A 14,401-nucleotide genomic window follows, 5' to 3' on the forward strand; every position below is an offset into this window, starting at 1 on the left:
TCCTTTTAACTTACATTTTATTATGGACTACACTTTTATTCTTTTGATTATGTTTTATCTATTTTGTTGGTTTTAATATCAATGGCTTAGTGTACGAACATTGTATGTCCAAAAATCGTGATTCTGAGAAAACTCAAATTGAAAGTTTATGAAGTTGCAGTTACTTATGACACATAATATAGCTGTAGCCAGTGTTACTGATTTGTAGATTATTTCTTTGTAATTGTATTTCAACAACTAGACCCCATTTTTGTGCATCAGTAAAGGAATTATTCACTATATTTTAATGGAAGGAAGGAAGGAAGGAAGGAAGGAAGGAAGGAAGGAAGGAAGGAAGGAAGGAAGGAAGGAAGGAAGGAACATTTGGCACTAACAATGTGAAAGAGAACTTCAAAGCACAAACGTATTTCTCAAAGGAAATTATTTCAACATTCTTTTTCATCATTTATTACTAAATGATTTTATTTTCTTAATAAAATCACAAGCTATGAATAATAATAATTAAATAAAGTTGAATAATCACTGTTCAGTTATAAATATGTCTCAAATCTTTCAAATCCAGGACATACAATATTTGTGCTCCATCAAGGCAGTAAGAACTTGAAATTTTCAACAGCAAAATAGTATGCCTGGACATACAATATCTGCGCCTTTAAGTGAAATGTAAACCAAATGGACATACCTAGGGAAAGTTATTATACGGGACATACAACATTCATGAAGTAGAGTTGTTGATTTAACTAGGACATGCAATATTTGCACCTTGGAAATCAGCATGTTCCCTATTATTTGGACGTACTATAATTGTGAATTAGCTAGATATGTTTGAGAGACATCCAAATATGGTATTAATTCCAAAGTGGCCATAAATGTATATACAATGTTTGTGCACTAAGCCATCAATATATTTTTAGCTTCTGAGTTGAATAACATACATGACCTTATTTTTAAGTCAGTGCCTGATTTTATTACATTTTAATTTATGTTTAAATCATTTTATAGAAAATAAAGCATTGCGAATTTGATCTGCTATTTAAAATTTAATTTTTGTCAACTTTATCTTTCAAAAACTTACTAATCAGTGGGTAAATTTTAAATTTTAAGTATAATATATTTAATTTAATCTTTTACCATTAGGGTCTGATGACCTAGAAGTTAGGCTTCTTAAAAAAAAAGAAATGTTATCATCATCATTTAAAACTCCACATACCTGCTAAGGCAGCACAGTGTCTATGAATATTTAAAAGATTACTGTTAGTAAATACAGTAATTATTCATTAAAGCTGTATGCACATTAACAAAGGGTTTATAGGTCATGCATCCATAGTTTTGAACTAGTACTGTATATATAAGTTTTTTTTGTTGACAGGTGTGTGTATGTGGGAAATACTGATGCTTGGTGTGAAGCCATTCCAAGGAGTGAAGAACAATGATGTAATAGGCAAGATAGAAAATGGAGAAAGATTAGCATTGCCACCAAACTGTCCACCACGTCTGTACAGTCTCATGTCACAGTGCTGGTCGTACGAACCATCCAAGAGGCCGAGTTTCAAAGAGATACGGGAAGTGCTGCAGTAAGTATTTTAAAAATCAATTACCACCTCCACCATCAGCATAATAATATAATATAATATAATATAATATAATATAATATAATATAATATAATATAATATAATATAATATAATATAATATAATATAATATAATATAATATAATATAATATAATATAATAATGGCAGAAGTGGAAAGTCATGATGTTGGTAGTGCTCTTGAAAATATTATCATTGTCATGGGACGAAGGCAAAAGTCCAAAGAAGCAGTCGCAGACAACAATTCTGGAATCTGTAAGTAGGAAAACTATTTCATGATCTAAATAAGAGGGTAGATGTGTTTCAATGTGAAAACAGTGACCTGCAAAGAGAGGTTAATGAAGTCAAGGAGAAGTTAGACACATGCAAGGCGGAACCTGTGGTGCAGTCTGTCAGCGTAGAACGAAGGCCGGTGACCAGCATGGAGTGGAAGAGTCCACCTGGTGTCATAGACACAAAATTATATGCAGATGTTGTTGCTGACAGAAAGAAAGAGAGTAAGTTCAAGCTTTCTGTTAAAACTAAAGAAAATCATCCTCCGGAAACAATTAAGAACATTCTGAAAACAAAGTTAAATCCAATAGAGATGAAAGTTGGCATAAGCATAAGACTTTAAAAGATGGAATAATACAAATAGAAACATGCAGCAAAGAAGATATAGTGAAAGTTAGTACATGTGTAGCAGAAAAATGCAGGAAGGAACTTGAAGTTAAAGTACAGGAACTACGAAAGCCAAGACTAGTAATATATGACATTCCTGAAGAAATTACAACAGAGAATGCAACTAACATAATATTACAACAAAATCCAAAATTACAATCAGAGGAGGTTCGAATCACTCCAAAATTCATATTTATACTAGAAGGCACAGAAGGAACCTAGTATTAGGACTTAACTCCCAAACCCTAAAATTGATACACAATATCAAGATGAAAATAGGATGGACAGTATGTAACGTTGAAGAACATATTCTAATCAGTCATTGCTTTAAATGTAATAAATACAATCATCGACATACAGATTGTAAGGGTGAAGTAATTTGCCCCCTATGTACAGGTTCGCATAGCTTAAAGGAATGCACAGCTTTAGGAGAAGAGTACAAATGTATAAATTGCATAATCCACAATAAATATAACCCTAATAATATTACGTGTGACAATCGCACATCTCTAGACAGGAAGCGCCCAAGCTTGCAAGCTGCTATTAGGAAGCAAATGCAAAATAGACTACTAATATAGATATACGAACCAACACCAAGAAATTCACTGGATTTAAAAACTCAAATATTTGAGACACAGTCTCTTGCTTACAGACAAACTTAACACTCTATAGCAGCAACAAAGAATTTGATGAATCGGATTGGACAAGAGGGCATTGACATAGCATTTATACAAGAACCATGTATCATTAACATTAGGCCCATTGCTATTATGAACAAATACAGGAAATTTTCGGCAAGTGAAGGAAGATGTCGAACAGTAACATTGGTAACAGACGCACAGATGGATGCTTTTCTCATCAAAGAATCAACTGACAAAGACACGGTAGTTGTAGAAATAATTTACAGAACAATAAAATTCTATTCATTGAACATGTATCTGGATAGCCAAGAAAAAAATAGAAAATGACCTAAACGAAATCAACAACATATTGCAATATACACAAGGAAAAAGTTTACTCACTACTAGGGCCCATATTCATATGCACTAAAAACTCCAAAAATATGCATGCACATATGCACTAAAAAATTTGAAAATATGCATGGAAATATGCACTAAAAATAAAACAAAATACACTTACCAAACGCATTATTTAATTTGAACTCGGTGTTAAATTGATAAACATATTTAATTGCTTGCAAAATGATGTATGGCAGTGGGTTATGAACATTTTTTCAATGTTTTCAGGGGTCAATGACTTTCTGTTGTTGGACAGAATTAATTTATACGTTGAAAATGATTGTTTTCCGTCGGCGGACGTAACTAGGCAATACTTGTACACTGGCACTGACTCCTTAGAACATTCTTCTGGTAAAGACTGCCTGATTCTACTTATGTAGTTGCTTATGGATTGAATGTCTAAAAGCAGAAAATAGCTGTCATGAAAAGGGTCATTATCTGCCTGTGACACTGAAAGCACTTTCCTTGATCAGGGAAGGCTTCTTGTATTGCCAAGGGATATACAAGATATATAGAGTTCATTAGATTTTTCATTTCTTTCAGAAATCGTAGATAATCGGTCACACATAAGAGAAAAATATATCTAAATATGCACTAACATTCAGAATATGCACTTGCATAAGCACATATGCATTTTTAAAATATCCAGGCCCTACTCATTACAATGGACAGTAACTCCAAATTCACAACGTGGCACGATATACTCACTAATGAAAAGGGAAAGGATCTAGAAGAATTCCTCATTACCAATCAGCTGTTTGTACACAGTGAATACAGTGAATTAACTACATTCCAAAGTAGTAGAGGGAAAAGTAACGTGGTCCTGACCATTAGCAATAATAGACTAGTTAGTGGAATTAAGAACTGGAAGATAAGCAAAGAGGAAAGCTGCTCAGACCACAGAATATTACAATTCTCAATAGCACAAAACAACTTGAAGTAAATGCAACCAAAAACCAGATACATTGGTATAAAATATATAATTAGGGAAGAGGATCACAAAGTATATAAAGAAATATTACTGTATGAGACAGCAAGGCAATTGTGGGGAACAGGACAGGAAGGAAACATCGAAGATCTAGACAGTAGACTGTGTATGTATGCTCAGTCTTCAGCCCTAAGGCTGGATGGATCCTCAACAGCTCTGCCATCAGCTGTCATAGATGGCCTAGGCATCACTGAAGAGGCGTACTAGGGAAATGAGGAGTGAGGTAGTTTTCCGTTGCTTTCCTCACCGAGCCAGAAGTTGCTATTACATATCAGTCTGCCAAGCCCACTGAAATGCATGCACCAACCGACCCTACGAGCAACATTTTCACACCATTCATAGCAGGGACTGGCTGCAGAAGGAATGGCATTACTAGCATCGCTCATACCTCAGTCACTTTCATATAGTCAAAGCCAAGGATAAGACAGAGACAGGTCAATGAAAGTAACAAAATTGCTCTAGCCTATACCAGAAGACATAGTGCACTGTAAACACTAGGTCCTGCCAGCAAAGGCACGACAGTAGACTATCAGCGCATATAAAGAATTCAGAAGATATGGAGGACATATTACACAAATTTAGCATTGCCCAAATGCTGGCTTGTATAAAAGCCTTCAAAGTTAGTAGCCAATCAGCAAAAACCCTTGATCAAAAGCACACAACTGTGCCATGGTGGAACAAAGAACTTACGATAATGATGAAGAAAGAAAACGCTTCTAGAAGAAGATACCAGAGAACAGTGCGCGATAATGACCTCCGACAACAGCGCAAAACAATACTTTGAAGAGAAAGCTAAATACCAAGCAAAACTCAGAAACACAAAGAAAATATCTTGGAAGGATTATTGCAGTAATACTTTTTCAAATCTCTGGAATATAGTATATAAATCAGCTACAGGAAATGTAAAAGATGCTCAAATTCTATCAAATCTTCTTAATACTGAAGGAGAGTACACAAGACATTTACAGGAAACATTACAGAACATTTTAAACTACCTTATCACTAAAGGCAATGAAATGGAAGATAATGAGGAGCAAAAACAAATAAGGAAAGAAATAGAAGAACCAATGGAAACACCGGACAATTGGGAATTCACAGAAGAAGAAGAAATAAAATCTGCAATCAAAGATATAGATCATTAAAAAAATACCAGGTGAAGATTGAATCACTAGCAAAATATTATGGTGGACATATGAAAGTCTCCCTCAAACTATGACATCAGTATATAATGGTTGCTTGAAGAATGCATGTTTTCCAAAGAGATGGAAAAAGGCAAGAATTATACCAATTACAAAACCAGGGAAATAGAATCTTATGGATCCATCCAAATTCAGACCAATAAGCTTATTAAATGGGGCAGGCAAAGTAGTAGAGAAACTATTAATAAATAGAATAAATCGCTACCTCTATACCAACAAACTACTAAACGAAAATCAGTATGGCTTCACACCCCAAAAGAGCACTACTGATTCAGCAATGACACTTAAAGAATTTATGAAAAAGGTGTTCACGAATGGTCAGGTCACAGTAATTGTTAGCCTTGATGTAAAAGGAGCCTTTGATTCTGTGTGGTCAAAACAGTAGTTAACAAATATTATCCACAAGGCTCATGCAGTGGTCCGGGGTACTGGATTATTCCGTATAATAAATTACTCAATCTAGACTACGGAAAGAACACCAAAGCCATAGCATTCGCTGACAACCTCATAATTGTGGTTAGAGCTGAAACTGAAACTGCAGTGAAAACTTCATGAACATGGATTTATGGAAAGTTACAAAGTGGTCGAGAGACAACAAAACCCCCCTTCAATGAAAATATGTTGAAAGCTATATTAATATCAAGGAGACTGAAAGCAAGGAAGACAATTGATATCTATATGAATCGGAAACGTCTTGAACAAGTTGAAAAGATGGAATATTTAGGAATAATAATTGACTCCTGCTTCACGTTCAGGTACCACATCAACAAAGTTAGTGAAAAATGTATTAAATTAATAAATGTTTTATGAAAATCGGCTAGAATAGGACGACTCACCGGGCGAGTTGGCCGTGTGCGCAGAGGCGCGCGGCTGTGAGCTTGCATCCGGGAGATCGTGGGTTCGAGCCCCACTGTCAGCAGCCCTGAAGATGGTTTTCCGTGGTTTCCCATTTTCACTCCAGGCAAATGCTGGGGCTGTACCTTAATTAAGGCCACGGCCGCTTCCTTCCAACTCCTAGACCATTCCTATCCCATCGTCGCCATAAGACCTATCTGTGTCGGTGCGACGTAAAGCAACTAACAAAAAAAAAAAAAGAATAGGACGGGGTCTAAAACACCAGGCTTTGGAAATAATCTATAAAGGAGCAATGTTTCCAGTATTGTTATATGCTGCACTAGTCTGGATAGAATCCCTGGTAAAGAAATGCAACATCATTAAATACGTGACAGGGCAAAGACTTATACTCACGAGAATAGCAAAAGCCTACCGAACTATATCTCACGAGGCACAGTGCGTCATTACAGGAATTACTCCCAGAGGCATAAGGGCAAGAGAGGTGGTTGCTCTATGTAATATAAAAACAGGCAAAACAACTGCAGATTATATAATAGATTACCCAGAAAAACCAGCAAGATGCCTTCACCCGGCTGTGTTTCTAGGCACAGGAGACCAAAAAATAGAAGAAAATGAAAGTACTTGATGGCAAATATATAGGGATGGAAGTAATAGCAACGAAGGAGTGGGAGCAGGAGTAGCTATATACAAATCAAATCAGTTGATATACCAACTCAAATTTGAACTCCATGACAGTTGTTTGAACAATCAGGCAGAGCAATTCGCCATAATAAAAGCTTTGGAATCCTTAGGAACAACATGGGTAGAGGATGATGAAGATAAAAAAAGCAACTATACACACGGACAGTAGAATAACAGTTGACTCCATATTGGATTACAAAAACCATAACCACCTAATTGAGAAAATAAGGAAAATTTTTTTTTTTTGCTAGGGGCTTTACGTCGCACCGACACAGATAGGTCTTATGGCGACGATGGAATAGGAAAGGCCTAGGAGTTGGAAGGAAGCGGCCATGGCCTTAATTAAGGTACAGCCCCAGCATGTGCCTGGTGTGAAAATGGGAAACCACAGAAAACCATCTTCAGGGCTGCCGATAGTGGGATTCGAACCGACTATCACCCGGATGCAAGCTCACAGCCGCGCGCCTCTATGCGCATGGCCAACTCGCCCGGTATAAGGAAAACTAATACAACTGAAATGGGTTAAGGCACATATAGATGTACAAGGCAATGAGCTGGCTGATAAACTAGCAAAGGAGGCAGTAAAATTAAACGAAATAAGTTATGACAAATTATCCATCAACACAGTTAAAAGTAACCTCAGGAGGAAGTCTATTAACGAATGGCAGCGAAAATGGGAAGAAACTTCCAAAGGTTCAATCACAAAGCAATTCTTTCCAACAGTTGAACATAGACTAACATCCAAAATCAACCTAACGCCAAATATGACAACAATAGTAACCGGCTATGGAAAGATCGCATTGTATCTGCACAGGCTTAGGATTGTATGCAGTCCCGAGTGCTCCTGTAACAGAGGACCCCAAACAGTAGACCACTTAGTGAAGTGAAAAGTGAGAGAGATATGTAAATAAACAGTGTTATTATGGTAGGCAACTGGCCAATGCAAAAGTCTGTCCTAATCAAAAAGTATTCAAGACCATTTGTAAAATTTGTGAACTCTATAAACTTTCAAGCATTGAGAAAGAGCCAAGAACAATAGCCATCACCATATACTGTATGTATGCTAAAATGTAATCAATGTTTTTCACACGAATATGTAAGATTAGTTAAGTGAATGTAGTACTATGCATGTAGTGGAACATGCAGAGAGTATATATAATAATACTTTAAAAAAATATTCATTCATTACATTTTAGTCACCTATGGACCACCTCATTTGAGCTGTCTTCTTTCTCTGACTTTAAACTTTTACTCTGTATTCATGGATTAATTTCTGTTGTTCCTTTTTCTCCTCGATCCATGCCTTCCCTGTTGTTAGATTTGGCTTTTCTTGAAAATCCTGGTGTATGAGAATTTTTATTTTAAGGGGGTCATAAAGTTGTAATTCAAGAGGGCAAATTGGAGTAAATATAAACATTCTTAAGAAGAGGAGTTACTACTGCCAGGTCATCAGCATACATGACCTGATGGTAGGTAGCAAGTGATATGTCTCTAATGTATAAATTGAACATATATGGACAACCACTGAACCTTGAGGGAGACCTTTGTTGAGGACTTAAACTTTACTTCACTTACTATCCATAATATCTGTACTATTGTATTCAAAATTATATGGTAAATTGTATTAATATATCTACACTTTCATGACCTGTATCCTCTGCATTGTTACGTCATGGTTGCATTTTTGAGGAGTGTTCGTTTTTTATGTACATCATGGTGGCTGGAAAGACCTACCTTAAATTGGTGGAGCAACACAGCTTCTTCTTTTCAGTTGTGCTTGTACTTGGAGAGATAGAATTTTCTGGTGATCACTGTTTGTTTTGAGAAGTGTACTGAGCCCTTATTCAGAGCTCATGATGATTAATACAGAAAGACTTGAATAATAAGTTATCAATACATTATCTAAAGATGTCAGTTTGCTGCATTTGAATAACCCTATGTTTATATTACCATTTTCTTTCCTTTTTTTAGTCATTTTCTGTTCAGTCATATCAGTTCAGTATTGGCCCATAGGTACACTATAAAGCTCTATGAACACTCTAATATGTGTTTCACTCTTTCGTCACCTTTAACATTTACCTCATTTACATGGAGTTTCATTAGTATTACTGTTTATTGCCATATTTGTATATTTGTTTTCTCCTTTTTGTTACTGTGTTTTGGGTTGTATGTACATATAATTTCAATAATATCAATGTTTGTTGCATACTTCTTTTCCCTTCACATTTAATGTGTTGTGTTCTGATATGCACTAACTTTAGTTTTCAGTTTGTATTCTGCCTGTTTTTCATCATGATGTATTGTTTTTCTCTTTACTATTATGCTTAGGATTTCTCTTGTTTGTTGAGTTTTGCTTTCTTTTTATTGTTATTTGATCTCAAAATTTTATTATTTAGTATAGTTATTTTTTCTTTTTTTATCTTGTAATTAATATGTAGGGAGGACAACGAGCTCTAACTTTACTGCTGTTAAAGACATAAACAAAGACAGAAACAAACAAACATTGATGTAGGTCCTAGTATAAATGTTTTATTTTGTGTTTTAGTGAAATTCTCCTGGAAGAGAGGCATCAACAGCAAGAAACAATGAGGAGAGAAAATAGACGAGTACAAGCCATGTCTTGGGGTAAGAGAATGTAAAGTAACTTTGTACATTCAAACTGTGTTCTAATTTTGACAGGTACATTTATCATGTAATTTATTAACATATAATTTATTAACATATCTGTTCTATTTTAGATGGACGTCCTCATTTCTTACTCTATCCTTTCTTGTCTTTCCTATCACTTCTTAAAAATTTAATTTCACTGGCCTAGCATTTCTTTCTCTATCCTTTCTTGTCTTTCCTATCACTTCTTAAAAATTTAATTTCACTGGCCTAGATTTTATTTTTCTATCTTTTTCTCAGTGTCCAAGTCTCAACTGCATATTGTCATTGCCGGGACGAAACCTCCTATGTGATAATATTTTTGAAGATATACTGACATGCAGCACATACATTATGAAGAGCGAGAATACCTTGACAATATTCACACAATATTGCACCTTAGATGACAGAAACCTTACCGGCCAAAGTTCTAAGCTAAAATATTTCACATAGGAGGTTTTGTCCCGGCAGCGACAATATGTCAATGTAGGGCAGTAGTACATCTTATACCTCATTGGTACTTCCTTCCTGTACACCAGATTTCTCACACTCTAGTAGAATTAATTTCTTTTTCTTCTTTATGACCGCATAGGATCACTTTAGTCAGTCCATCGTTCACGTCTCTTTGAAGGGATTGTTCGGGCTTTGCGGTCCTCCCAGTACTTCTTCAAACCTCCGATCTTGTTGCCCTTTCCTTGGTTGGAAATATGCATGGTGTTCGTTTGTTTTATGTAAGGGTAAAGCGGAGGTTTGTATTCTTGAGTTTTATATTCAATTTTATCTTATTTGTGGTGTCTTCTGTTGTAAGGCCTATTTCCTTCAGATCCTCTCTTACTTCTCTGGTCCATTTACATCCTATTGTAGTATTTTTTGAGATGAGATGGTGTTGTACTAGTTGTTTCAGAAGTCTTGAATCCTGCATCCTCATGACATGTCCAAAGAATCCCAGTCTTCTCTTACGCATAGTATCTGTAATGGGTTCTATCTCTACGTACACAACTTTGTTAGGTATTATCCATCACTGTCCATCATTCTGGTATTTTTTGTTGATGCAGGTTCTTTCAATCCACCTTTTAATTTTCTGAAGTCTGTCAGTCTTTGATTGTTTATTCAGGTGAAAAAGTTTTTCTGCTGCATATGTAGCTTCTGGTTTTATAACTGTGTTGTAGTGTTTTATTTTTGCATTTATTGATAAACATTTCTTTTTGTAGATATCCCACGTTAATTTTTGTGCTTGAGCTTATCTAATTGTTTTTGTTTGGATTGAGATTTTTTCATTTAGGTTATGTATTATTACTTTTCCAAGATATTTAAATTGAGTTACTATGTTGATTTTATTACCATTTATGGCAGTAGCGGCAATTGGGAATTAAAAGTGGGGTGGGGGGCAAAAAATGTACAGACAACAAAAAGTACATGGGTTAGTGGGATATAGCGAGCCTCCAAAGTGGGAATTATTTATGCTCTCTGAGCTAATTTCCACAGAGTGGCAATAATTTGAGATTCTGATTCAATAATAGATTATACAATAAAAATTTCACCAAAGAACAATATATACATCTATTACAATTAAATAGAAGTACGGCATGATCTTGGCAAAAAAATTATACCCCTGGTACCCTTTCTCACAGCATATGCAAAATCCCCACTACTTGCTGTGGCGCTATGCAAATCAGTTAGCTGCGACGAGCAACATTTTGTGCATATTTCCGCTAATAATTGATGAAAATAAAGTAAAGAATTAGCTGATAAGAAAACAGGACTTGTACAAAGTGCTTTTATAAAAAAAAATGACTCCTATATTCCTAGTTTCAGACGGCCAAAATGGAATAATGCCCCCCTTTGTCGCTGCTACTGATTGATGGTAACTTCTTTTAGTTATGTTGGTTTTTGGGGCATAATTTCTGTTTTTTGAAATGATGTTTTGAATTTCAGATATCAGGATATTTGCTTCTTTTATGTCTACTGCTAGTAATGCTAAATCGTCGGCAAAACCCAGCCAATTTGTTTTGATTTTTCGGCCAATCTTTATTTTTGGCGACATTTCCTAAACCATTCCCTCATTACCATTTCTAGAGCACAATTAAGTAATAGTGGTGAGAGCCCATCTCCCTGCTGTAGTCCAGTTTTAATTTCAAATGACTGATGTTTCACCCCTAAACTTCACTTTTGATTTGGTGTTGGTGAGAGTCAATTTTATCATGTTTATTAATTTGGGGTGTAGTCCAAGGTGTCTTAAAATTTTAAACAGAGATTCTCTATGGATGCAGTCGTAAGCTTTCTTGAAATCTACAAATGTTATCACCATATCTCTGTTTCTTCTCCTATTATAGTCCATTATCAAAAATACAAAAATACAAAAATAAAACACTACAACACAGTTATAAAACCGGAAGCTACATATGCAGCAGAAACACTCTTTTACCTGAATAAACAATCAAAGACTGACAGACTTCAGAAAATTGAAAGGAGGATTGGAAGAACCTGTATCAACAAAAAATATCAGAAAGATGGACAGATGGACTCAGGATCCGATCAGGACAGCTCCTCCAGGGTCTGAAACCTCCTTGATATTCTCCTACTTCTTTCTCAAGTTGTAAACTTATCCTATTAAGGATGGTCATTGAAAATATTTTGTATGTTATGTCTAGGAGTGAGATTACCCTGTAGTTATTAGGGTCAGTTTTGTCTCCTTTTTTGTGCAGTGGGTGAATGAGGGCTGTTGTCCTGTGTTCTGGCAGTTCTTCTTTAATCCAGATAGAGATAAGTTGTTCATGGAGGGCAACTTTTGCTGATCTTCCTACATATTTCCAGATTTCCGCAAAGGACTGATCTTCTCCTGGCGCTTTTTAGTTTTAATTTATTCAGTGCTTGGTAGACTTCCTTTATTGTAGGGGGATTGATGTTTTCTGGTGGTGTTTTTATTGGGGTGTTGGTGTCCAAATGGAGTTCTGTAGGTTTCTCACAATTTAGAAGCTTGTTGAAATATTTAGCTAGAATTTCTGCATTGTCTTTATTATTATGAGCTAGCTTACCATTCTCATCCTTCATCAGTAGGGTTGGGGATTCATATTTTTGGAGCTGTTTTCTGAGGTTTTGTAGTATTCCCTTGATTGAGTTTTATTGAATTCTTCAGTTAATTGCAGTGTGTCCTTATGATGCTGTCTTTTTATTCTTCTTAAGACTTGGGTAGTTTCTTTTCTCTGTTTTACTAGATTTTGATAGGATATTTCTGATTTTTGGGACTGATGTAATAGCCATGCCTGATGTCATTTCTCCACTGTTTCATCACATTCACTATTCCACCATTGATGTTTTTTACGTGGTTTAATTGGAGCCAGGTCTTCTGCAATGTGGTTAAGGTTGTGTACTAAGTCTTCAAGTTTATCTGTGATTTTTATGTTTTCAGTTGCTTTTTGGTCATTTTCATTGTTAATTAGCTGGGTAGGATCTATTTTTCTTTTAGTTTTAGGGGCTTGCTTTTGTAGTCTCCTCTTGGGAGTGAGCTTAATTTTTATTTTAACTACGTAGTGATTTGAACCTATGTGTATTCTTATGAGGACTTTGACGTTATAGATCTCTTTGTGGTGGTCTTTGTCCATGCAGATGTGATCCAGTTGCCATTCTCCTTTAGTATAGTCAGGGTGTTTCCATGTTTTTAGTTTTTGAGGTTTTCTCTTAATATATATATATATATATATAGAGAGAGAGAGAGAGAAAGAAAGAAAGAGAGAGATTAAATTATGTTTTCCACACAGGTCAACTAGTCTCTCTCCATTTTTATTTGTTTTCTAGTGTGCTGGCCATGTTCCGAGGATGTCACGGTATTTTCTTTCTATGCCTAGTTGAGCGTTGAAGTCGCCTATTAATAATTATACATGGTGTTTGGGTATGTTATCTATGGTCTGGTCCAATAGGTCCCAAAATTCTTCTGTTTCCTCATGGTCTTTTGAGTTGTTTTTATCATTAGTGGGAGCATGGACATTTATTAATAGTATAGATTTCATTAGATGCCTTTAAGGTGAGCGTTGAGAGTCATGGAGACTGTGATTTGAATTCTTGAACTGAGTTTATTATTTTAAGGCTGACCAAAAATCCTGTTCCAAATTGTGGGACATTCTTCATCACTCTCTTTCTGAGTATACCTTTATGAAGTCTGTACCCTTGAGATTCCAAGGCATTCTGGTCAGTGTTTCTAATTTCTTGTAATCCCATGGTAAGAATTTTGTGTTGGTCCATTATGTCGGTGATCACTTTTAGTTTACCGGTTTGCATGAGTGTGTTTATATTGTGTGCAGAGAAGTAGGTTATCTGCTTTGGTTTGATTCTTGACTTTGTCTCGTTCGTGTATGAGGTACTGGGGTATTTCTGTACCTCCGACTTCACGTTATCTTTTAAGTGGCAGCCCACCATATCTGAATGCTGCCTTCTCTGAACTCTTGGTTCAGCCGGTGGAGTGTTTCTTAAAAGACCTTCCATGGTTGACTGTCAAGGTGTCACCTGTGTGGGACTAGGTCCCGAATTACGACTCTGGATGTGATCCAGTGAGGTGATAATGAGGCCGCTCCTCTGGAGTACAGGCACCTTGTGCAGCCGCCCCTAACCTGGAGAAATGTCGCTGCATAATGGATTCTAGTGGCATTTCCTCCACTGTGGAACCATTTTTTCATTGAATCCTTTTACTAATCTTCATCTCCAGCCCTGCATCCTGCATCAGTTTACTTCCCAAGTACTTGAAGTTCTCCACAATTTCAAGGTTTTGT

General features: G+C 35.9%; 1 protein-coding gene across 8 annotated transcripts in view; it reads left to right on the forward strand.

The window, feature by feature from the left end:
• Fak (protein tyrosine kinase 2 Fak) overlaps positions 1–14,401 on the forward strand; it is a 795,737-nt gene that overhangs the window by 689,720 nt on the left and 91,616 nt on the right. For all 8 annotated transcript variants that reach the window (XM_067143295.2, XM_068226723.1, XM_067143301.2 and 5 more), the window contains 2 exons: positions 1,370–1,574; positions 9,538–9,617. In XM_067143295.2, the coding sequence (XP_066999396.2) occupies positions 1,370–1,574; positions 9,538–9,617 (285 nt within the window). The remainder of the gene's footprint in view (positions 1–1,369; positions 1,575–9,537; positions 9,618–14,401) is intronic.

The sequence above is a fragment of the Anabrus simplex genome, chromosome 3 (assembly GCF_040414725.1).
Source record: "Anabrus simplex isolate iqAnaSimp1 chromosome 3, ASM4041472v1, whole genome shotgun sequence".
Taxonomy (NCBI): Eukaryota; Metazoa; Arthropoda; class Insecta; order Orthoptera; family Tettigoniidae; genus Anabrus; species Anabrus simplex.